The 26,770-nt window shown below is 32.1% G+C and overlaps 1 protein-coding gene across 3 annotated transcripts; it reads left to right on the plus strand.

The window, feature by feature from the left end:
• Window positions 1-776: 776 nt before the first annotated feature.
• Window positions 777-26,477, plus strand: LOC130621862 (cytoplasmic dynein 2 intermediate chain 1-like). Of its 3 annotated transcripts, XM_057437217.1 has the most exons (34): window positions 777-1,022; window positions 3,085-3,136; window positions 6,841-6,891; window positions 9,961-10,010; window positions 10,584-10,623; window positions 11,115-11,652; window positions 11,721-11,827; window positions 11,923-11,982; window positions 12,274-12,495; window positions 12,643-12,663; window positions 13,130-13,198; window positions 13,670-13,703; window positions 15,602-15,705; window positions 16,555-16,668; window positions 16,915-17,023; window positions 17,834-17,928; window positions 18,727-18,853; window positions 18,995-19,074; window positions 19,277-19,347; window positions 19,652-19,727; window positions 20,026-20,134; window positions 20,380-20,443; window positions 20,622-20,647; window positions 20,895-20,956; window positions 21,364-21,421; window positions 21,499-21,562; window positions 23,472-23,559; window positions 24,050-24,116; window positions 24,284-24,342; window positions 24,479-24,524; window positions 24,624-24,744; window positions 25,210-25,272; window positions 25,533-25,605; window positions 25,830-26,477. In XM_057437217.1, exons 2-34 carry the CDS (start codon window positions 3,122-3,124, stop codon window positions 25,944-25,946), a joined length of 3,000 nt encoding a protein of 999 aa, XP_057293200.1. In that variant the 5' UTR covers window positions 777-1,022; window positions 3,085-3,121; the 3' UTR covers window positions 25,947-26,477. The 3 variants fall into 3 exon arrangements, with proteins under 3 accessions (XP_057293200.1, XP_057293199.1, XP_057293201.1); XM_057437216.1 differs by lacking the exon at window positions 777-1,022 and having other exon boundaries at window positions 3,019-3,136; XM_057437218.1 differs by lacking the exons at window positions 777-1,022; window positions 13,130-13,198 and having other exon boundaries at window positions 3,019-3,136.
• Window positions 26,478-26,770: the final 293 nt, after the last annotated feature.

The raw sequence follows: 26,770 nt of genomic DNA on the forward strand, positions 1-26,770 counted from the left end.
GAGTTTGCTTAACTCCGGGAAATAATAGACAGGTTATATCCTTTGATATTTTTGAGGCTAGTCATGTAAAATATACACATCTATCTATCTATCATCTATCTATCTATCAAACATTCACTTGCCACATTGAATCTCACCAACTCCAAGCGATACACCCTTTCAATTATTTCCAGGAGGGGCCACAAAGGCAGTTCTGGAGTTTTTAAAGCTCCTATTTGAGCTACACTAACCTATTTTGAAATTATTGGCTAACTAGGCGACAGCCTCATTTCAGGATCACTTAGGTATGAGTGGAACGCTTTACCGACTGTGCTACTAATCCTCATTTATCAAATATATTTGTCAGTTGATGTCTGTGTTCGTTTAATTTTTAAGAAAAGCACAATTTATGACATGGTATTTGTATTAAACATTAGTTTAGGTATATTTGTAATGGATTATATTTTGAGAACTCAGGATTTATTTTCTTCCTCCAGACATTTTTTGTCCCCTTTAGTCCTCTCCTATAGATACTGCATTTATCCACAGTTGAGCCTGGCATGTCTTCAATTTTTTTAAGTCCGAAACTGTGTGTCAGTTATTGGGTCTAGCCCATCTTACAATGTTTAACTTTAGTCTGGGGGAGTCTTCAGACTGGCCCATGATGTGGCTGTCTCTAAAAAGTGTCTTTGTCATAGTTGCGCCTGTCCCATCTTGAGAAATTTTTATACATTTGTCCAAGGTTGGACCAGACCCGTCAAAAGATGGGCCGTCCCAACTGCAAATGCCCTGACCCTTCTTTTGATTGGCCACCCACGTCTGCAGTTGGACTGGTGTCTGCAGTTGGAACAGTACCATTTATCTCCATATTCATTTATTCAAAACTGAAGTGGTGTCTTTTTTTTTCTTAAAAAATGTTAAGAATTTATCACAATGTGAAGGTAAAAAGTACAACAAAGAAGATCGAAAAGCAACTCAGAACTACACTTAAACAGGCAAAACTGAGGCACCGTTTCAGTACTCAAGTGGAGTATATTTAAATAGTAAGTAATTAATAATTTTTTACGTTTTTCCAATTTTTTATTTTACAACAAAAATAACACATTTTAAGAAGTGATTTATCTGGTTTTCAGAAAATATATACTTCTGTATATTTTATTTTGCAGAAATGTAAACAGTAGTCTCAACATGTGTAATAGGTGTTTCATGTATCCTGAAAAACACTGATGTTTCTTATGCTGTGACATTTTTAGAGAAGTAGTTATTTTGTCAATTAAAAAACCAAAAGGATGGTTGTACAGTACTGTGAAAAGGTTTGTTAACATTGTGGTTCATGTTTATTTCATGTTACGCACGAACCACGATAGTCCACGATGCATATTTTTTTAACAATCATGGACTTCACGGTCGTGGTTCATGGACTACACAAACGAAAATTAAATATTACATTGTGGCTTCACGATAGATAACTTCTATTGTAAAACAACAAAGACCGTTAGTTTATCAATTAAATCAAAAACCAAGGGCAAAAAAATAAATTAACACGTTTTAATTCGTTGTCATAAAGCTAGCAACATAATAGATTTTAATCGTTCATGAATCAAAATTGCGATGTAAAAAAGCATTTCTATCGCCGCTTTTCGTCTATAAACTTTTAAAATGCGATCTAAAAAAACATTTCTATCGCCGTTTTCGTTTATCGACTTTTAAAATACGATCTAAAAAAACATTTCTATTGCCGCTTTTCGTTTATAAACTTTTAAAATGCGATCTAAAAAAACATTTCTATCGCTGTTTTCGTTTATAAACTTATAAAATGCGATCTAAAAAACATTTCTATCGCCGCTTTTCTATTTTAAACTTTTAAAATGCGATATAAAAAAACATTTTTATCGCCGCTTTTCGTTTATAAACTTTTAAAATGCGATCTAAAAAAACATTTCTTTTGGCGCAGACAAATTTAACTTTTCTAGACAAATGACATTTCGTAAAAATACGATCGCGTCCATGACGAAAAAGTATACACAAAGCAAAAAGTACGAATATGCTTTTTTAACTTGATAAAACCTGAAACAAACAAATTAACTTTAATGAAAGACTTTTTTGAAAAGAAAAAAAAATTAATTATACTGGTTATAAAAATCGTGGAGCTCGCGAAAATAATCTTGGGACACACGATGTTAACAAACCTTTTCACAGTACTGTAGCTATATATATATATATATATATATAGTTGTACAATTCAGTCCTTACTAGAAAAACTGTGCGCTTGCGCACTTAAATTTTTTCTTTTTGTCAATTTATTCTTAAGGCATTAAAAATTAAGCGTTTTTTGTATTTATAAATTTGATTGCAAACTGACATGTGAATCCCAAGTTATGGTATCATCAGGAAAAAGATAAGAGGCCTGGGATGAGCAAACAAATTTATGTTAATAAATTCACCTTTATAATATCTATGCATTGATAAAGTCAGAATGAAGAGAGAGAGAGAGAGAGAGAGAGGTGCATATTTTACATGGCTAGCCTCACAACTATCGAGGGATATACCCTGTCTATTATTTCCAGGAGGGGCCATGGCTTATAGATAGAGAGTCCTAGAGTATTTAATGCTCATTTTGAGCTACGCAGACCCGATAAGAGCCTGCTCTCTACTAGACAACTCCTGGCAACATCCAACGGCCCACACAGTGTGCCATCTTCCTAATTTCCATCACATGGCTTGGGTTAATACATAACTACTAATCTACGGCGCCACAGTAACCACTAATCTATGGCGCCACATGAACTTAACAGGTCTAAAATTACTGATGACAGAAAATGTCAAAATTTGCTATTCCTTAATTATGACAACATAGTTTATGCAGTATAATTAAACAATAACCATGTCACCTCAAGTTTGGATGGTCCCCCTTGCTGCATAACATAATGCCGTTGCACACAAGTCAAAGAAGCAATTATTCATGGCGATTGATTGCAATAATGAGATGTATTCCAACAAGTTATCATTTTTCTTTTTTTTTTCTTTTTTTGTGTCACTAATAAATGCAACAAGTTTCAGTTTCTGATGTGTATTTTCATTACTTTTTTCATGTACATATTTTAGTATATATATACATTAATAAACAAAAAAGAAAGAAGAGATGCCATCTGGAAAGGTCAGTTGTTGTTATTGCTTCATGATATGTAATGTGTGTGTGTATGTCCTGTTTTATTTTTTAAACTTCTACAATATACAAAGAAATTAGAATACCATTTTGTTATCAAAAAAAATGGAGCCAAGTTTGTAACATGCTTATAAAAGAGCAAACCTGTTCTGTCCAAATTTTGGCTTCCATATGCACACACAACTCACAACTTTCAACATAGACCATAATGCCTGGCATTATAGACCACTATTTAATTCTTTGCAAAAGAATATCAGATGTCATCCCTAAATACACACACAGCCTATAAAACATTACAATTATCTATAGTTAAAGCTTTAGTGGTAATAATTTTTACAGGATACCAAATGTTTTGTTGGAAATACAGGATTTTATGCTAGACGTATTTGGCATAATGTGCTACCAGCTTTAAAACAACGGTTCACCCACATCATCACATAACATGACATTTTCCCCTTTAAGGAAGTTGCACGAAAATATGTTCATTCTTTTTTATTTCCTCTAATATTCTTTACATTTTTCCTCCACAGGTACATGGGCTTTTGAAGATAAAAAAACTCAGAAGGGGACCTTCAAGATGGCTACCGTCACACATATTTCCTAGATAAAAGAAACTATATCCCAAATTTGATTCTGTGCTTTTAGTTTGGTGTCATATATTAAGGATGGTTTAATTCTAATGGTTTCATGGCGGCATAAGTTGCAACAATACAAATCATAAAAAATCGTGGAAAATATATACATGAAAAACCTTACAGGGAACTCAAGACCTAAAATAATGTTGGACTTGTTAACTTGTTAAACAACTTTTTAAGTTCTACACTATAAGTCCAACATCATTTTATACCTCGGGCTCCCTTTAATATTAGTTTTTATGGCCAATATCTAAGACTCTGAGAGGTATGAAGGCCTGTGAATTAATACGAATTTCATGCACAATAATTTATGATACATTATCTTGTGTGACAAAACGATTTCTGAACAACATTGTGCAAAAAGATACACACTTTATGCAACTATAGACAGCAAATCCATGATGATGAGTTTGCTACTTTTTCTTTTCGTATTTTTTAGAATTATTTGTGATGTAAAATAAGACAACACTGCATATATTTGTTAAAAACTAATACCTGCAATAAGATTTGAAAATCATTGTTAATGCCTCAACTGGCTTTATGTATACAACAGGTTGGAATGTTTACATGAAAAATTTAGAAGAACATAGTTTCATCAAGCTGTTTTTATCAAAAAGCTTGATTTAAGAAATATAAAAGTGCTATATAATGTGAAGTTCTATGGGCCTGACCGTGTACATTTTTTCAGAAAAATTATAAAATGATACAGATTCTTTTAGTTGAAAAAAAAAAAAAATTAAGAAAAAAATAACAAAATTACATGTAAAAAGCAAGGCAGAATGTTTGTACTACACCCTCCTCTGTTATAATGATAAATATTTTGTATATACAGAATCTTCTATTATTTTCAGATATCCAAAATGTTATTTAAGTTAATTAAAAATATTTTAATCCTTTGTGATCATAAAACCTTTCCAGACAGTAGCCCAACTTCTGTGTTTTTCACTAAATTAAAAAATCAACAGCCCGTTTTGTAACCCTTTTTAAACTTCGTTAAAATTTATTACACAATTTTTATTCTTAATAAATTGCACTGTTTTAAAACTACAGAAATCTCACTAAGATCATTAATGTAAATTAAGATCAAATGCTGCAACAGTATAGGAACAAACTTTTTTATAGATTATATATTACACATTATATTCCCAATCTATGTATGTCCATTGTGTTTGCTGCCCTTATGTGTAAAAAGATATTGCAGTAGATTTGCTATGATGTGCAAGTCATTACAGTCCCGATCGCAAGTAACTATACACAAGTATACAAGTACGGGTACATTAAATGCCGAGTAAAGTGCAAGACGAGTACGAGTAATCGGCGAGTATACTACTTCATACCCTTGAGTATAGCCTCTTGCGCATGCGAGTACAGTAAGTGAATGATTTGTGAGTATGTGTGCCAGTATAAGATAAAAAACGGGAATTCGTTGTAGCGTAATTTTTATCGATAGCTCACATTTGTCTGCTACCTTCACATTGTGAAAACTTTTACTTCGTATTCGCGTCTTAAGAAATACATTTTATTTTACATAATTTTTTTTTTATGTTGCAAAAAATTTTTTAGTTTACATAAAAGTTTATACGTTGCTGTAATGGCTCTTTATAACTTGAATTTATATAGTTAATTTCTCACCGACGAGGAAACCCTTTGCTATTTACATCTGTTATCTAAATGCTTTTTTCTTCTAGCTGAATGTTTTGTTGCTACATTCAAACATTATTCCTTTTTCTTCGCAAGCATGAATTAAACAATGAACTCTGGAGACTAAATTAAGCCAATCGCATTTAATTTTATGTAAGTAACCAAAAGTAAAAACGTGCCCAGCAGGGAAATCTTGGATCCAGTGAGAATGATGTGCACCCAAATTTTGAGTGAGTTCCCCAGTTACTTCAAAATGGGTTGTCATAAATTATAAGTAGCTTATAATTTCGTTTTATTTTTTCGTTTGCCTTTCGAGCACGCTAGCGAGTACTGTGTGAGTACAGTAGCAAAAATGTGCGAGTATTTTTGACGTACTCGTACGCGCATTATACTCGTCGCATACTCGTGGAATACCCAAGGAAGAAATTACTCGTACCCATAGTTTAATATATTTTTTGATATTTTTTTACCACCCTAATGCGCAAGTTTTTCAAGTTTTTTTGTCAATATCTTTTAACGTCAATAGCTTATATTAATTTAATGAAGCCATTACAGTGCACTTGAAACTTTGAGGCCAAATAACTTGGAAACGAGTTGGTGACATCAATGATTTTTCACCGTGTGGGTAACTAGAGACCACCTGGGATCAATTTGGGTAATTTTCTGGAACCTGGGTCCCCAAATCCGTTTCGGAATGGACGTGTTGATGACGTCATCAAAAAGCATTCAATCCCTAATATCTCTGCAACCGTTTGTCAAAAGTAAATGATCCTATACATATTCTTGATCAGCGTTTTAAGATCTATACGATGAAGGCAACAGGTATACAGATTTCTAACAAAAAAAAGTTAGTACTTTTGACAGGCCATTGCTGATGTCAGCAAAATTTTTAAACTCTTATATCTCATTAACCGAACCGGTCATCAAAATCACATGATCATATACATTTTCTTGATCAGTGCTTTAAATTCTACACAATAGAGGCAATGCTAAAACAAGGTTCTATTTTTTGTTGTTGATGGGTTGCTGACGGCATCAAAATTCATATAATGCTCATTTTTAAATTTTTTCCTGCCTCAGTGGATTTTCCCACAGGTTTTATCGACTAGTCTTAGAATAAGACATCGATGTTTTATTTTCTTTTTTAATTTTTAGTAATAATAATTATCTCTTATATTAATACAAAAATTGTGTTTGTCCGTCTGTGAACCGCAGAGTGGATGTGTTCATTTTTCTTTGATGTAGCCGAAAAATGCATGTGTAAATTTTTTAACATTTGTGCATTCAATAAGATTAGTAAAGCCATTGCATTGCAGTTATAACTTTGAGGCCTAATAATAAAAGACGAGGTGGTGACACAGTTATTTTAACTGCTGGACCACCTGGAACCAAATTTAGACTAGTTATTTTTATTTTTAGAGGAGTAAAGAAGATACTTGGACTGAAAAAGACTTAATGAAAGAAATTCAGGTACTGATAATTTAAGATAAAACAACACATGTTTTTTTGTTATCAAAAATTTCTTATACATAACAAGACGAAATATCCGTTAACGAAATATTTGTTAAAATAAAATAAAAAATTTCATCATCAATCGAACTTCTCAGACTTATTTTTATTGTGAAGTTTTATGCCTGAATTTATATGTTTAACATAAATATATATATAAAAAACAATATGGGATAAATTTTTACATCTATATTCGCATATCTTAATATCCATATTTTGCTCCAAAAACCTATCTTACAAACAGTTGCTGCCATTATTAAACAAAAGCCAACCTAGTTCGTATATGTTGTGTCATTTTTGTACTGTCATATGGCTTCAGTACAACAAACTTTAATAGGAGATGACTCTAAAATATATTTCAAATTGTCTTCTTAAGAGATTAATACAAATTTTTATTTCATAATATAAAGGTGGATAAGTAAAACATATCGAAACATTTTTGACACATAGTAAAAATTTTTAATAAAATCACTTGTGGTCATGTCTGGAACAACATGTAGTGTACCTTTTTCTTGAAAAAAAATCACATTTTGTATATTGTTTGTTATATATCATAATCTTTCTTCTGAAGTGCTATACTGGATGAAAAGTTTGGAAAAAAATGATTGTACTGTGCTACTAATAATGATTTGGAAAGGTTCTAATGTAACATGGTAAACATGGCCGATAATTAAAAATTTTTGAACATACTTCTTGTTACAGGTAAACCATTTTAAAGTCCCTTACTGCAAATAGATTCATATTGAAACTTTCTATTCAAACAAATTAGAAAAAAAATAAAAATAATAAAAAAAAAATTGTAATATATACTTGATTTTCTTCAATTGGTTCTTTTTTTACCATTTTTGACTATTTTGAATTGGTTTTGTCTTAAAAACGTTTTTTGGTTTTTAAATTTCTAAAAAAAATACAAAAAATGGCTATTTATGAACATGTCATTTTGCCCTTCAAATGCCCTTCAAATCTTTATCTACACTGTCATGGCGGTGACTGTTTCTGTTAACATTAAAAACCTTGAGAACCAAAGCTCATGACAAAAAAAATTACAACCATTTTATTATCAATCATTAGTTTTCTTTTAACAAGTATGATCCCTTACTAGAGAAAGAAGAAAACAACTCAGAAGAAACTTCTTGGAAATAATACATCTTATATAATAATAAGGAGTGTTTGTGACGGTCTTGTGGATATCGTCATTTTCCCTTGATGTTGCCGAAAAAGTGATGTCCCAATTGTTAAATTTTCTGACGTTTTGACGCGACGTCACTAACACTACTTTAAAGTCAATATCCTATATAAAATTAATAAAGCCATTACAACTTTGAGGCCAAATAACTTGAAAATGAGGTGGTGACGGCAATGATTTTTCACCACATAGGTTGCTAGGGACAACCTGGGACCAATTTGGCGAAGTTTCCCAAACCTGGGTCCCCGAACCCGTTTCGGAATGAACGGGTTGATGACGTCATCAAAAAACCTTTAAACCCTAATATCTTTGCAACCGTTTGTCGAAAGTACATGCTCCTATACATTTTTTGATCAGCGTTTCAAGATCTGTACAATGAAAGCAACAGGTTTATTAGTTTTTAAAAAAATTTTTGTGTGTCTTTGCGGGTCTTACATTAGCAAATTTTTAAACCCTTTTATCCCCTTAGGTGTTAGTCGAAAACATATTAATCTATACATTATTTTAATCAAGCAGTACACAATAGAGGCAATAAGTAAAAAAATAAAAAATGGCAATTCTCTTTTCCATAAGTTCTCCTTCCTAAGTGGATTTTTCCATGGGTTTAATCGACTAGTAAATAATATTAATATTTATTATTTATAAATTTTTTTAAAAACATTTCAAAACTGTAACTCAAACATATTTTTCAATTTTTAAACAAACCTGTTGCAAATCTTTATTTACACCTTCTCCATTTCTGGAAACATCTCCAATTTTTTTAAAAAAATTCAAGTCACAAAAATTCAAGAAGGCAAACTTTGTTGCATTCCATTGTACAAAGGTTCTAAGAGATCTGCAGCTCTTTTTAACATTTTTGTTTCTCGCATTCTTTATTCATTAATAAAATAAAATTATAAAATAAAAGTCTTGTAGGGTTGGCTAAGATAATAAGTTTTATAATTCAGATTTGGATACTTTTTTACTGATAAAGTATATCTTTTAGTGGCATGAATATTAATAATGAATGATTCGCAATTGCCATTTCTTATGCTTCTCTTTTCTGTTGTGAAAATTATTTCATTAGCTTTTCTTCTTTTATCACTTCCTTTCTATTTTCCATTGTTCAATAATTCAATTCCCCTGTACATGTTTTTATGTATTATAAACAAATCTTAGTGACACTTTTATTTGTCAGTGATTAAGTATCTTGAAATGTGCTTATGTGTATAACAAGTGATATAAAGGATATGTAAACATTTTTTTTACTATTGTATTGAATGTTGACACTGCAACCTTTTTTTCCCCCATATTCAAATTATTACCCAAGCGTCTTTGAATTACAAATTATCCAGATATAGAAGAATTTTCATACGTTTTTAAAAACATAAGTAAATATAAACATGCAACACAAAAATTATTTCTGCTTTTTTACAAAAAAGTCAGAGGAGATCAAATGCTCAAAGGGGATCTAATAACACAATTGGGATGATATTGAACCAAAAAAAATTGATGAACTGTTGTTGTGAGAACAGTTAGTATGAAAACGTCTAAATCACTTTTGCATGAACTATACCCTTATCCCTAAGTTTTAAATTTTAGTGGTTTCAAACTTAACATATAATCTGAGGTTAAATCTTTTTTTTGTAAAGGAAACTTATATATAATAATAACAAGTATTTAATAAGTATTTATCCCATTGTCTTTTGTCACATTTATCTCATTTATTTATTTTATTTTGTCTTTACTTCTTCTAATTTTAGAGCCAAAAGAGCAAAATTTAATTCCGCATTTCAAATGTTTAATTATTTTGGTAATATTTATTTGTAAGAGCTTGCAAGGCTAAAATTTAAATATATTTTTAGGGTGATTCAAAAGACAAAAAACATAGATCTAGTCGAGAGAAATCTTCAAGGTATACACTAAATTTTTATATTTTTTGTTGTATTTTATTTGGGCCATTGCAGTCAGATTTTACGAGAAACTAAAACTTCCTGACGGCAAATAAAAAACAAAACGTTATGACCATATTGTGGAGCAGATGCTTCAAAGACATCTGTGATTACGCGTTTTTTACTATTCTTTTTAATATTTTTGGGTGCAAGGTAATTTCATATTTCTTAATTTGCCAGTTGTAAATTCAGGTAAACATTCAAATGGAGTTAATATAATTTTAAATTTTTAAAAGTCATTTTGAGGGATCTATATTTAAAAATTTGTTCATTGTTAATCACTGGATTATGTGGGTAAAATACTCTCATTAAAAAATATTGATATTCCTTTTTGTGCTGTTGAGTCATCTATAAATCAAAAGCCACTTATTAAGTCAAGTTTAAGGAAAGATTAAGTAAAGAACTCAATTTCTTCTCAAAATATCCTCCACATCCTGCATTTATATTTGTATGAAATGATGATAAACAAACTTTTTAATATTGGTTAACTAATCTCTTATATGTAAATTAATAGGCATGTTTGTTGTTCTTTCTAGGGAAAAAGATAAAGATAGGCACAGTGAAGACAGAGAAAAAGTATTTATTTTTCTTGATTACTTAGTATTTCTATTAAAGTTTACCTTCCGTGAAAAAACGAGTTAAGCTAAATTGATTTATATGAATTAAATAATCAAACAAAGTTTCCTTATATTCGACAAGCATATTCCACCTCACTGGAACATGCGTGTGACTTCATGACCTAGCTCTCATCAAAATATACTCCCCACTTGGACAGAATAGTTTTATAAGGAAGAGAAGTACTTTCATTACAACTGATATATAACTAATAAATACATGATGTACAGGGCAGGGCTGTATTTTGGTATATTATTCAACCAGAACCAGCAGAATGTAGCAGGTGTAATTTTTAATACTTCCTTTGATTATTACAGGTAATCACTTTTAATTAGAAAAAATAAAGTTTATTTTTGTATTCTAAAATGAAAATAAGTGAATTTAGGTCAACATTTTTGCGGGAGGTAACCTTTAAATTCTGTTTCAAAGCATTTTAATACACACTTTTATAGCGAAGAGAAAGTCAATCGCATAAAGAAAAAGACAATAAAACTGATCATGATAAACATCGAAGAAGTAAAACACAAGAACTAGATGGCAAAAAACTTGATACAGAGAAAAAACATCGTAGGCATAAAACTGAGGACGGTAGGGTTGCACATGTGAAAAACGATGAAGAGAAGAAACATAAAAAACATAGAGAAGATAAAGAAGATAGGAATGATAGAGACAGTGAACATAAAAAACATAGGGAAGACAGAGAGCATAGAAAACATTCAGACAGAAAACATCGAGATAAAGATAAAGCTGATAAAGAAGCAGTGGAAAAACATGCAGATGACGAGAAAGAACATAGAAGCCAGAAAGATAAAAGGAGGAGACACAGAGGAGAAGACACTGAAGAAAATAAAGAAGAACATAAAAATCGTGAAGATAGACACAAAGATAGAAAAGAACATGACAAGGATTCTAATGAGAGGCGCAAGCACCGCGATAAAGAGGAGAGAAGTAAAGAAAAGGAAAGAAGAGCGAAACATAAAGAACAGGAAGGTATGTTGTATAGTATATATGTTGTCATTGTTGTGCTTGTCGATTCATTGTTTGCTTTGTAACCTCAGACTCTGGTAGTAAAACGTACAAAGAAGAAGATGGAACACATAAATCCAGTAAAGAAAGTGATGATCAAACAGAAAAAGAGAAAAGACGAAAAGAGAAGGACAAGGAGGTATTGACTGAAAAACTTTTTTATGTCTTATGTATTTTATTGAATAGACCAATTGAACAGAATAGTATTTTGAGTCATCATTTGTTTGGTTACAGAAAGCAAAAAGACATAAAGAAAGAGAAGAGGAGATGTTTAAAGCATTAGAGGATACAAAGGTATAGTAGCGAATGTTTATGCATTATCTTTAGTTGGGCTTAGTGCTGTATAAAAATATTTTTTTGTCAGTATAGCTTAGGTAGTCAGGATAAATAGCCTTTTTAACCTCACAACTATATGTGGCTTGGGAGTACATTCCTATAATGACAACCAAGATGGATCTGAAATTTAATTAGTTTGACTTGCCACAGTCCAATTTACAAAAACAAATATTTAAGACATCATGCATTTACTTTTACGGGGCCAAAAGCATGTCTATCATATTGTCTAACTGTCAAATTTGTTTTTAGAAAGAAAATAAAATTACTGAAGAAGATACAAATTATGATTACGATGATGATTTTGATGATTATGATGATGACGATTTCGAAGAAGAAGAAGAAGAAGAAGAAGAAGAGGATAATGAGCAAGAAGAAAGTCATACTGATAATGACATACAAGACAGTAATGACAGAGCTGACAATAAACAGAAGGTTCAGAGTCAAGAATCTAAGATACATTTATCAAAATCTGTAAGTGTTATCTTGCATAGAATTTCTTATCTTTTCTTACCAATGATCTTTGCACAGTTTTTGTCTGCTGTTTAAAAAACATTATTTTATTATAATATTTTTGTTATTTATTAACAGATTGTATTTCAAACATGTTTTTATTTTTAGGAACAACATGGAGTAAGCGAGGTACAATACTTTTTGAGTGGTTCTATTTTATGTCTTATATATACAACAACATAAATGTAGAATCAACGTCTGCCACCATATCTTTATATCGTTACTTTACTGACAATCAGAAAACATATTTTGGCTTTTAGAAAAAATATATGTTTGCAAAATGTGTTTACTTTGTGAAAAAGCGTAACTGTATTTATATTTAAGTTGGTTATTGCACGATTGAAAGACGAATATTCTTAAGTTTTAGAAATGTTGAATATTACATCTCAATAACTTGTTAATAGAAAACACATCATTTGTTGTCTAATATTCGCATTCATTTTGTAGAATTACCTGTAGAAATTGAAATGTGACATCTATTCTCAGGTCTAGGTCCATTAATTTGGACCCACATCCATTGGTGGCATCAACATTTTTGATTTCTTTTGCATATGTCACATATTTTTGTAATCTTACTTTGCACATCATCGAATAGGTCCTAAAAGCCATATCAGCTGAAAACAAAATAGCTGCTTCACAAGCACACAGTCGATCAGCAAGTAGGGTATGTGGCAACATCATGTGTATACATCCGTGTGAAACAATTGCAGTACCCCTTTCCTCCATTCTCCTTAATAACTATTCCTTTTTTTTTATTCCAGTATATATTTCAAGCACCCATACCCTTTTCCCATGAGCAATTTAAGTCCAGAAAATTCCCCTGCAATTGGTGCACAAAATGTATTCACAAGTTACATGTTGATTTCTGTTACTGTGTTTCACATTCTATGTTTATCGTTTTTACTTTGAAAAATCCATTTTGATTATTGTCTAATCATCTCATTTTTGACTAACTTCATTAAACAATATAATAATTAATTATAATAATATTAGTTAATATAATATAATAATATTATCAATATCATTGTCAGAAGGTTCTCATTAAACAAACTAGACTGCCTTTAACAATAAAATTAATCTTTAAAAGTAATATTTATATATTCGATTTTATTTATATATATCTTTTTTCCATTAGCCTTCAACTGGTAGTGACAAAGAAGAATCCAAAGGTAAATTTTGTAAACCGGGTTGTTTTTGCATCAACGTTTTTACTTCAACCACAACTATAAAGACAGAGCTAAGGGTAGAAGGGTTTTCTCGAGTTTCTTAATACCTAACCTTTTTACTGGCTCAGTATTAGAATTCTAAAAACTCGACTCTAAACTTTGGATTTTGTTTATTATGTTGATAATAGATCATCAGTTTTAAGCTTTTTAAACATTGCTGCCGTCCAATTGTAAGGGGAAAGGTTGCTAAGCAAGCAAAAAGGATGGGAAAATAGGGGTGTTTAAGAGTTTAATCTCACCAAATAAACTAAAATCCTAAATCCTAGCATGTTTGTCTGGCATCTTTGCATGTGATCTACAAAATTCACACCTCATTCCCACTAAATTATGTCCAGGGTTGTAGACCGTTAACTACTAGCTTGTAAGAACACAATAATCATACAATGTTGCAAACCTACACGTTGGTTACTTATCTTTTCTTTCTCAATACCAAGACTCATACTTCTCAATCAAACTACTGATTTACTGAAGTAATATTTTTAAATTCAATTTGTTCTGCTGCGTAAATTCATCTTTTTTTTACGTCATTCCGTATAGATGTTAATTTTGATAGGGAATCCACCATCGTTGTAAAAAATGTTTGTCAGCTGCTGTAACAATAGGGGATTGGCACAATAACACGGGCGAATTACCATGTCTGTCATATAGCCAGTTTCTATAAATTTGGCAAGGAAACATTTTTGTAGGGACACCCATAGTTTGACGTCCTAAAATCTTATAAATTATGTGACTGAATTTTTTGTGTTAAAGAAATTAATTAAAAACGATGTTGCACTGCAGAGCCAGTTGTTTATGAAAGCTAGAACGACAGCTCATTCCCACCTCTGATTACTCCCTTTCACTTCACTGGAGTAACCTTTGTGGTTAATGTGAATTTAGTAACTGTGGGCCGTTCCACTATGCATTTTGCATGGAAAAATATATAAGGTTTAGTCAATTTTTCATAATCACCAAATAATAATGTAAAAATTGAGCGTAAAAACTGTTATAAATTAAATTTCATGTCAATTTAGGGTCAAAATTTGTGATCTGACAGTTTAATAATAAATCAGTTTTTTTCTGTCATTTTATTAGTGAAATGTAACTACGTCAAAGTTTTATTTATATCTGATACCATATTTTTTATCTTATTATTATAATTCTTTCCCCTTGGACATCAAATTCTAGGGTGGTGTCCAGTGCAGTATAAGTTATCACTAAATATAGGGAAACTTTACTTCACAAGGTGTTATCTCAAAGAGTCTTTGCTTCTTGACAGCTGGGGAGGTACTGCGTAACAATTTATGTAATTTTTTAGTAAATTTTCATCATTTTGAACAAAATATTCACTGGCCACCCAGTGCAAATGAAAATTTAAGGTGCGTTTGTCCGTGGCTGCCCCGAAAGAAAATGTAGGTTGTTCTCCAAACTCATAGGAACTGACTGTGCTTTCCTTATTGTAAAATTTCTGAAACTCAAGTTATGAGGTAATCTGCATGCAAATCTGGGCGAATTGCTATGCTTTTCTGCCCTATTTCTTATTGTTAACACAAGAAACCTTCAAATTGAGGTAATAAAAATTTACTAAGGAGGACTCATTCGGTATGCATTCTTTTCTGCATAGGCGGAAATTCATTTCAGCGTGTTCTTTATACATATTTGCAATGGAATCTCCGATTAACATGAATTACACTTTGGGTTCTTTCAGTCATATCTTCTACTTTGGAAATATGTTATTGTGCTCCTAGTTTCACGAAGCAGTGAGCACAAATTGATGAGCTAAACCATTCTTCTAAATTTGATAAAACTTTTCAAATCTACCGGAAAACCAATGCCATCTAGGTTTTACGATTTTATTTTAGAAAAGGAATCAGCAAAGAAAACATTTGGAAAGATTAATTTTATTGCAGCAAGTCAAAAACAGTTGAATGAAAAGACGGCAAAGAAAACAAAAAAACGAGGCCAGGTAATTCACACTCTTGTTGTGTAGTCTATACAACTCCTGATCATTGGAAAAATTTAAAATCAGTTATTAGATTTTAGATGTTAGAGCGCTAAGAAGGAGATATAGGAGTTTTGGTGTCCACATTTAAGAAAAAAAATTCAATTTATATTAACAATTGTTCAATTCAATCCAACAAATAATTACTAAAGATCTCTAACTCTGGCGTAGCGAAAAACTTTTCCATCCTACAGACTGAAAAAAATTCTGATTTTATATAACTGCTCATTAAATATTAGTCGCATTTGCACCCTGCAACATGTAATTACTTTAAAATAAACAAAATAAATAAAAATGGCAAACACATAAAATTTGCATTTTTTGCATTATTGCTACCATTTTAAACAGCAAATCTCTTCTTTTAAATTATTAATATAGAATACGGGGACAATTTCTTAGTTGAAAATAATTTTGACCTTTTTTAACCAACTGACATATTTTCAAAATATTCCACTTTTACACTTTCTTTTATGTGTGCTATTTTTCCATTTTGTTAGATTCGTTATTTACGTTTTACATTGTCGCATGTCGAAAACGTGACAGTTTTTACACTGACTGTACGAAACAACAGTAGCTCCAAGAAAAGCAGCAGTGATCACGGTATAAATAAACACTAATATCTTACAATTGAAAACTATCAAGTAACTATTTTGCTGTGCGGTAATTGCATTCGCATTATTAAAAGCCTTGTGAAAATATAAATGAAAAGATTGGTGGATTATGCGGCTAAATCAACTTTCATATATTAACGAATAATCCCTTATAATATTTTGGACAGTTTTTTTTTCAATTCTTAACTTATGATTTTTATAGGAACTACTGCAACTGATCCAGCTTGATGTGCGCTCAATAGAACTTTTTGACATGCCACCGATGACTGAATATGAATTATACATGAAAAGATTTGGTCAGTCAGATAGCAAACAGGTGAGTTATCTATCTGACAGCTTTTATATAACTATTTGGAAAAATTTGAAAAAGTGTGGAAAAACAAAAACCATTAAGCTTTGAGGTTTTGAGGTTTTCCTATTCTTGGCAATGTCATCGTCACACGAAAGACAGTGGATTAATTTCATCACAATTTTAACGCGTGTTTTGCTGATATTTTGTTTTTTGTTTGTTTATTTGTTTGTTAGTTTGTTTACAATTCTGATGTTGGTATATTTTGTTTAGACCTTTACACAAACAAATGATGATGACGTTACCCAAGAAACACAAACTGATGAAGTCGAGACTGAATCAAAATGGTGTCAGTTTACTCACGATATAAAAGCTTGTGGCAGTAAGTACTGCTGCTATTTTGTTTTCTACAACTTCAGAAGATTACCATCTTTAATTTTTTTTTCCAATATTCATTTTGTTAAAGCATTCAAATATTATTTTTATTGGTATCTACACAACTAAAGCAGCAGTCACTTTCGTTGTTGATAAAATTTGTAAAAAAATGTGTAAAATAATATTTTTTAAAGTTGGAATGATAGGATAGTTGTTATAAAAACTGCTTTCTCACTTTTTCATTTATGTTTTTAAATAGTTACGTACAATATATAGAAAAAGTACATATATACATAATTAAAAAGAAGAATAATTGATAAAAAGGGATGGATAATTGATGAAAAGGAAAGAATAAGTGATAAAATCCATTTTTGAACATTTTTTGAGTCAATGCTATGAAACGCAATATCAATTCGTCAGTGACGATGTGTTACAAATGTTTTGTTAGGGATCAACCCTCTTGGACACGAGATAGGAACAATCAATCAGGAACGACAATTTGTATTTGATAAAAGAAAGTCCTTTTTGATAGCGACAACCAAATTTATTAGCAATTTCTCAAGCAAGATATTAAACATTAAGCATTCTCTTGCAATAGTCCTGTTAACAGAATGGAATAATTGTCCATGTTTAACTTTCATAACACGTTTATCATATTTTTCCTTTCTTTCTCTTTTTCTTGATGAAATTTTTTTCGGTTGGCATGAGAGTGGGTTTGTGGAGCTGATTTAACGTCCAAAAATAAAAAATATATATAGAGATAAAGGTGTTTACTGATGTGGTGGAAACTTCGCATAAAAACTTACCTCCTATTTAGGTGATGACGGAGACAAAATGGACACATCGTATACAAGCAACTTGACATCCACTAGTTCTGTTCGCTTGAATAAATTTCTTCTAAAATCTTCACAGGTAAGATTCTTTAAATAATTGGTTGATTGTGTATGATATTAAAAGGAAAAAAGAACAACTCTTTCTGGTGAAATATATTTTTTAACGACGTTTCGGCCGCACGACGGCCGATAGGGTAAGATTTGGTTTTATTTTCTTGCAAACACATGCTGAACGAAAAAAGAATTGCAATGGAAGACAAGGATGAGCGATCAGCGTGAGTAATTATGGGTGGTTACACTGTGAGAAGCAACGTGTATTGTGTAAAAGTTTACTTAAGATTGTCAATTTTTCTTTCTCCTAAGATAGCAAGCCTTTTATCTTTTGTCAACATTTTTCAAAACTGAATTTGCATGACTATTTTGTATGGACATCAAAAGTATGTTTTGTGAAGTAAACTTATAATATTTTCATTAAAACATCCTACAAGCTCATTGCACAACCCTTTTTAACGTGTCTTATATACATTCAGACATACCAATAAAAATTACTGTTCATTTTTGCCTTCATGCGTTTACATAAACTTTATTTACATTATCGCACATTCACACGATAAGGTTTGTTCGTGCGCGAAACTTACAACAGCAATTCCGCGAAAAGTATACTTTTTTTTATGAAAAAAAACTACAAACATATCTATACGTTGTCTTAAATTTTACTTTTTTTTCGTGCTTTTTGTGGGGGAATCGATGTTGCGTGAAAATTAATACGTTCGACATAATTTTTCTTCACTGGGATAAAATTAGTACAAATAAGATACTTCGGTAAAAAAGATGTAAATGTCTCACTGTATGCATGTTTCACTCAATTGTTTTGTAGGTTTGCAATGCATTGTTGGAAGAACTAGCAGCAGGTATTGAACAACCTCAAAGACAATATACAGAATCTCGCGGTGCTTTCAGTGACGGTTATGTCACCCTGGAGAGTTCAAATTTCCTTGTGCTTGGTATGTATTTTTCGTTGCATGTGTATATTCAAAAGTTTGTCCTTTAGACGCGGAATGCTCATGGTTGTTTGAGTTTTAACTAACACTGTTGACTTTACCAGACACATTTTTATAAAAGGTCATATTTCCTACTACCTTCAGGTCGAAATTTCTGCGATTTGGCGTACTCGATGTCACAGACGAATATGTTACTCACAGCTTATGGCGCCAGTAACGTCGTGGTGTGTACCCTTTTTAAAGTTTATGTCATGTCTGCAAAGTAGATAGAAAATAGATATGAAATCTTGAAATCTTATTAGTAAAAGCCACTGGTTCAGTCGAAAAGACCGTCTTCTTACCTTTTTTCTTTTTCTTTAAAATACTAAAGAAGTTTTTGAATTAAACTTGTAGTATTATCTTGATCATTTGTACTCTTGTCTGTAGACAAAACATCATAAATCACCAAAAGGTCTCATCTGTTTATGGAACACAAACGAACCAACCAAACCGCTAAAGTATGCCAATTTTTTCTTGCTAATTTTACAGATTATTTTTTGCAAAACAGTGCATTTGTAATTTCCGGAAAATAAAAGTTCGCGAATAAGTACGGCGTGAATTTTTCGCGAAAATTAATCATATGTAATAAGAAGAATGTTTAAAAAAATGCAGAAAGATGCAAATAATTGTAAAAGTGATGGTATGTTTATAAACAAAGTTAAAAGTGAAATTTGTCGTAAAATTCTCGCCATTTAGTTTCGAGTTGTATTTTCTCAAATGTTATTTATTGTTTTGCAGTTCATAGTAACAAGTTTTTTTTAGGTTACTGACATGTGAATCGATACCAATGAGTTGTTGTTTCAGTTCTGGCAAAGCTTCGATGGCATTTGCTGGAATGGTAAATTCCCTTTTGTTCTCTATTAACACTAAATGTGTAGTAATTGTGTCATAAATGGCTCCTCTTGTTCATTTAATTCATTTTACAATTTATACAACTTACTCCTAAATATTTTTTGTAAATTTATACTTAATCAAATTAATTTAATCTTCCAGATCAACACGTAATTCAAATGGTTGTACTGAAAACAAACAGTAGTATTGTATTGTTGCTAAAGAGCGTAGCTGTTCTGTCAAAATTAACCGATGCACAAATGTACGCAAGTTCATTTTACTGATTATTTTTTTTGGACTTTCAGGAAGATGGCATTATCGCAGCATGGGATCTTACTGAACCAGCCAGTTACCATGACAATGTTATGATAGGAAACACGTCACATGTTTTTCGTACAGCGACATTTACGACAGGTTTGTATGTTGTTGTTTGGTGGAACTTCTGATTGTATTGTTATAGTGTCTGATTGTATTGTTATAGTGTCTGATGTCGGGTGTGAAAAATGTTTAAGTACACTTCACCAAAGGACAGGATTGTTGATCTACGTTTGTACGGCGCGCTATGTCATGCCATTACTGCCGAGTACCTTTGGAAAAAACTATAGTATATATGTTTTTAGAGAGTAAACTCAAAACTTACAATGATTTTGTTTGTTTAGCTGCATCAAGTGAAAACCATATGTTTTCTGTCGTAACGTTGGCTCCAATAACCTCAAATGCAAGGTAATACACTTTTTTGAAGTCGGCATGGAATTTCAATATTTTAAAATGTTAAGTGTGTTAAGTGAGAATGCTTTAGAGTTCAGGTCAACGGACCTGAGGCAATAAATGCAGCCAAGTATTCAGATATTGACGGAATATTATACTTCATTGATACATGTACTGTCCTCTATTTTTTTAGTTATCATGCTGAATCAGATTCGAACGGTAAAGAATAATAATTTTAAGTTGCATAAAACACTTTTCCAATCCTCAATATATTACAACTCTGACCTTTTTGCAATAGCGCGACTTAATACTGGTCTCTACGACAGCTCTTAACGACGTTATATTTGGTTATCTTACACGAGAGGTTCACCGGTAAAATCTAAAATCTAAAGCCAATAAACGCAAAAAATTATTCACAATGACGATCTACGCCCATCCTCTTTTTCATCCTCCTAATTTATTTTAGATGACGTTGACATGTCTTTTCAACTCGCGTCATTGGATCAAAGTGGTGTCATTAATATATGGGTAAGAGTGATTATCTTTCCTCCTAACTACTTGCTGTACGAGCGATTACAGGAATTGGTATGGATATAGATGGAACCCCTCCTTGAATGAATGCTTATGGTAGCGAAAGAAACCTAAAGACGCCCCATAAATTAAGTAAAAGTACAAAATTTATTGTTTTTTAAGATATTAACTTTAAAGAACAAATCGCATATAATTTCATCACTTTCAATAATACCGTATTTTCTCCAATAAATGCCCTGGGTTTTTATAAAATTTTTAAGATTTTTATTGTCATATCTTATTGTTAATCTTATATTTTTGGGAACACTAGGGAAAGGTGGGACAGTTGGAGTTCCCTTTTGTGATCTCGATAGTTTCCCTTTGAAAGTTCAGGGAAGGTACTATAAGTTTATTTTACTTTTAAGATTGTTGTTGCTGTGGAACCAAATACTACCAATCTTTCGAGTGTAGATGACGATTTAGGTATGTACGGTATGTGATACAAGGTTAGACGTGTAGTGACGATTAATAATAATTGTATTTCTGCTTATATCTTGTAGGATTATCACCGAAGGGAAGGATTAAGTTGGTAAAAAGTGCAACAATAACTCCAGCATCATCTAGGTAACACGCCTGTTGTATAATTTATGTTGTAGTACTTCTGAACTATTGTATTACTTCTGGACTATTGTAGTACTTCTGGACTATTGTAGTACTTCTGGACTATTGTAGTACTTCTGGACTATTGTAGTACTTCTGGACTATTGTAGTACTTCTGGACTATTGTATTACTTCTGGACTATTATAGTACTTCTGGACTATTGTAGTACTTCTGGACTATTGTATTACTTCTGGACTATCGTAGTACTTCTGGACTATTGTATTACTTCTGGACTATTACTTCTGGACTATTGTGTTACTTCTGGACTATTGTATTACTTCTGGACTATTGTAGTACTTCTGGACTATTGTATTACTTCTGGACTATTATAGTACTTCTGGACTATTGTAGTACTTCTGGACTATTGTATTACTTCTGGACTATCGTAGTACTTCTGGACTATTGTATTACTTCTGGACTATTGTAGTACTTCTGGACTATTGTAGTACTTCTGGACTATTGTATTACTTCTGGACTATCGTAGTACTTCTGGACTATTACTTCTGGACTATTGTGTTACTTCTGGACTATTGTAGTACTTCTGGACTATTGTAGTACTTCTGGACTATTGTATTACTTCTGGACTATTGTATTACTTCTGGACTATTGTATTACTTCTGGACTATCGTAGTACTTCTGGACTATTACTTCTGGACTATTGTAGTACTTCTGGACTATTGTAGTACTTCTGGACTATTGTATTACTTCTGGACTATTGTATTACTTCTGGACTATTGTATTACTTCTGGACTATCGTAGTGCTTCTGGACTATTACTTCTGGACTATTGTATTACTTCTGGACTATTGTAGTACTTCTGGACTATTGTAGTACTTCTGGACTATTGTATTACTTCTGGACTATTGTATTACTTCTGGACTATTACTTCTGGACTATTACTTCTGGACTATTGTAGTACTTCTGGACTATTGTGTTACTTCTGGACTATTGTAGTACTTCTGGACTATTGTATTACTTCTGGACTATTGTATTACTTCTGGACTATTACTTCTGGACTATTACTTCTGGACTATTGTAGTACTTCTGGACTATTGTATTACTTCTGGACTATTGTAGTACTTCTGGACTATTGTATTACTTCTGGACTATTGTATTACTTCTGGACTATTATAGTACTTCTGGACTATCGTAGTACTTCTGGACTATTGTATTACTTCTGGACTATTGTAGTACTTCTGGACTATTGTATTACTTCTGGACTATTGTATTACTTCTGGACTATTGTATTACTTCTGGACTATTGTATTACTTTAGGACTTTTCATAAAAGTTGTTGAGATTACTTAATTTTTAGCCCTGATGCTTTTAAATTTTTGAATTTTAAGGTGCAGGGCAGATAGGCCTTATTATACTAAAGGGATGCCTAGCCCTCTTTAAATGTGGATGCTAGTAAAAAGTCTTTTTCGCGAGTACACAGTATCAGTTGGTACAACGACAGCAACTTAAAAACTTAAGTGCTTACGACACGAGTCCTGTTCTTATGCTAAAAAAAAGAGAAATTCACACGTCTAAAGTTTAGCGTAACGCGAACAGGAAAGACAACAAGAAATTTTAATTGCGTTGAAACCGAATACTCCTACTACAAGTTTTAACAATAACAAATGCCTTATCAACTAAAAAATTAAGCCCGACGAAAACACAGGCTGACGAATAATTTCCGACAGTTTAAATTTAATTCAAATATTCGATCAAACAGAGGAATCACAAAATAAATTTTATCCTAAGCCCAATGTGAGAATTCTATGTTTCTACGATACATGTAATGATGTGAAATAAATTAGTGACAAAATTTTGAGTAGGAGATTTGCACCGATAAAACTGAAAAGCTATTACTGCTGTTTTTTTCTTTGCAGTATTGGATCATTCGCCAACTTGTTCTCTTTTACTTGTCTTCAAATCAACCCAACCAAACTCAATCATCTATACTGTGGTACTGACCAGGTACGTTACTACTTTCTGTAGTTGGGTGTAGCTTAACTTAGTAGCGTTTAAAGGATTTTTGTGTTGTTGCCGAATCCTAAGCTGAACTTTGAAACTTATTTAAACCCACTTAATGTCAATATTACCATGCGTTGCATGGAACAATATGCAAACTGATGACTAATTCATATAGACGTCTTTTAATGACACGGTTCAATGTGAAAGTGTACTTTGCTCTTTGTTACGGTTCAAAGTTAGTTGTGTAGGACAGCGATAACTAACTTTGCTTTTTAAATAAACAAGTAGTGTTCAACGTTAAGTTTGGACTTTCGTCTTTAAACTGCAAACCCACTGTTGTTATTGCGTCCTGCCTAAGGAATGAATGCAGAAGAAAAGAAAACGGAATCAATGTTCGCAAATTGGCCTCATATTCAAATTGGCCTCGTATTCTCAAATTTCGCTTCTGTAAACTTTTTTCCCGCTAACAATTTTTTCCGACATCGTTGTTTAGGGAGAAATATTACATTTTGTTCGATTTGGAAATAGACCAACACCAAAATCTCTAAAATCAAGCGAAGGTATGTATAATATATGAACCAAAAGATTGCAAGCAACTCGGAAATTCTACCTTGACATTAACTTGTTCCACCCTTAAAGACGTCGGGTGGTTCCACAAGATACAGGTTAACCTCTCTTAGTCTCGAAGTTATTATGATCAGCGATACAAGGTTTCTTCTTGATTTAGATGGAAACAACGAAGTGTATTCTATAGATATCTCTCCGTGGCGGATGCCGTATTTATTGGTAAGAATAATTATCAATCTCAAAGGTTTTTCCACTCTCTACCGCAGAGAACATTCTATGTCGTTTCAGTTCAGCTTACGCATATTTATTTACTATCTCGATAAAAGAAGAACTAGCTTTACCTTTTACTGTCTAGGCAAGTTACAGTGATGGATCAGTGCATCTCTTCAATCTCAATAAAGGTACTTTCTCACGCAAGTGTTCCACGTAATTTTTCTTCTTTGTTGTTATTAATTCGATGTCTTCTATTTTTATTTCGTTTTCATGTATCGCATTCCTAGAAACACCTGTTGCATGTTGGTCCATGTTTAGCAATGGATCGGCAGTACTCGATGTAAAATGGTCGCGAAGTAAACCGAATGTCTTCTTTGCTATTGACTCTCAATCTATTTTATACTCATGGTAAGAGCTCGATCCGTATTCTTACATGTCGGGTTATACTCACTCACTGTTTATCATTCCAACATGTTTATTTTCAGTGAAATTTTAGTATGCACTTGTGGAATGATTTTTTGTCAATTATTCAATACTTTGTCTGTCTATAACTTGGTTTTATTGTGATTTGCGCTTTTTTCAAGGAGCACGTCCCTTTTTTTGCAATTAAAAACTAAAGGCACGTTTCCATCTGGTGGTATTTTCCCTTATGGCGCAGGGCTTGAGGCCTTAAAAATGTTTTAAAAACGTTACATAATAAAATGAGTATAACCAATCATAGTAGATTTTTTTTTGTTCAATGAATTGCAAGACTATGCAATGCTGTTCTTAACTCGTTCCAAAGTTTTTTACAAGTATTTTGACTAGAAACTGTTGTGATATGAAGCGGTTTGGAAAAGGTGTTCTAGACTTTATCAAATTCTTTTTCTTCAGGGATTTGTTAGCTTCGGATTCAGGTCCAATCCTAGAGCAAAAGTTGAGACGCAAAGATAAAAGGTATGTTATGGATTTATAGTTGCTAATGTAGATAAATTTTGATGTGCTAGATAATAATAAAAGAGGGATATTTTCCTTGAAATTGTCTTTGACATTCAAGGTCAAATAATTAGCTAAATTCGAATCATCATTTCTTTCTTTTTTTAATTTTTAAGCAAAACATCCGAATTTAATTTTCGCCCATCTTGTGTTCTAGTACTGTTGCATAAAAATAAACTTTTACTTGGAACTCACATAGTTTCTCCCCTTTGTTTATCCAGGGCGATTGGTTTTGCTTTTGCTAACGACTACACATCACTTGGTGTCGGCACACCTGGCAGAGCTGCGGAAATGGTAACGTATTTATTCGGCTGTTTTAGCTATCTGCCTTTGAGCTAAAATTAACACGCGAAAAAATAGTTCTCTTTAACAACAGTTTCCATTGTAATCGTATGTTTGTTATCATACGAGACCGAAGCCGAAACTGCTTTCACAGTCAATTTGTTTTTGTCCACATAGTCCTTGTTACAGACGTTTAAAAGCAAACGCTATGCGATCATGTAATCTTATTTATATAGGCTGTGGTGTATGGTGACGGCTCTGTTGAAATTCATCGACTGTCGAATAAATTGTGCCGAATGTCGGGTGATGAACTTGACAGAACACAACAATATTTTGATGAGTTGACTAACTAGTTTGTTGTCATATACGCGCTTGTCTTCCCATTTTAGATAGAGAATTAGCCTATGAGTTCTGCCCGAAGCCATTTTTTGTATCTGTTTCGAATAAAATGTTCTAGCTGAAAGACTGCAAAACACTGCTTTTCTTATTTCGTTATTTCCTGATCTTTAGCGTAGATAATCGACTAGCTATGCGTTTCGAAAATTTGCACATTTTTATTTCTGAAGAAAATATAGCACCGTAAATGCTCGATCAAGCGTCCACATTTTCTGTATTTTTTTTAAAGCGATCATCTCGAACAAGCCCAGGGATGGCTATTTAAATATATTACTAGATTTCGTGTAAAAATATTTGTCCATCTTTTCGTTCTAAATAAGCACCTGTCTAGCTTAATGGAGTAATTACGGTGCATGACTCTGCACAAATATCGGCACAAAAAATGATGTTTTTTTCGTGTTTAATTACATGAATATGTGTATATATTAAAATTTTTTAAAATGTAATTTATTGGTATAACAAAATATAAAAACATAATTTATACAATACTTCACTTGTAGTTGTCAACTATACTAAATTTGATGGTAAATATATTTTTCATTAATAGAAGCTTCATGGAAGATAATTCGTTATAGTGGAAGGCATTCTTGATGAAGCACTTCTTCTGTCTACCGAATGTTATATCGCACTGTCGTTAACCGTCTAAAATTTGCACGAATGTTTAAACTAAATCGATTTGCCTTAGGTCATAATACATCGTGCATATCAGGAAACTGTGACAAACAGACAATGGCTATTATTAATCTCTTTCCTTCTGAGAGGGTTTTACAAAAACTAAGAG

The sequence above is a fragment of the Hydractinia symbiolongicarpus genome, chromosome 12, assembly GCF_029227915.1.
Source record: "Hydractinia symbiolongicarpus strain clone_291-10 chromosome 12, HSymV2.1, whole genome shotgun sequence".
NCBI lineage: Eukaryota > Metazoa > Cnidaria > Hydrozoa > Anthoathecata > Hydractiniidae > Hydractinia > Hydractinia symbiolongicarpus.

Excerpts from the sequence above, each read along its gene's own strand:
- LOC130621862 (XM_057437217.1), top strand. Across the intron at positions 12,496-12,642 it reads AGATACATTTATCAAAATCT|GAACAACATGGAGTAAGCGA; the intron begins GTAAGTGTTATC and ends TTTTATTTTTAG. Across the intron at positions 13,704-15,601 it reads TGACAAAGAAGAATCCAAAG|AAAAGGAATCAGCAAAGAAA; the intron begins GTAAATTTTGTA and ends ATTTTATTTTAG.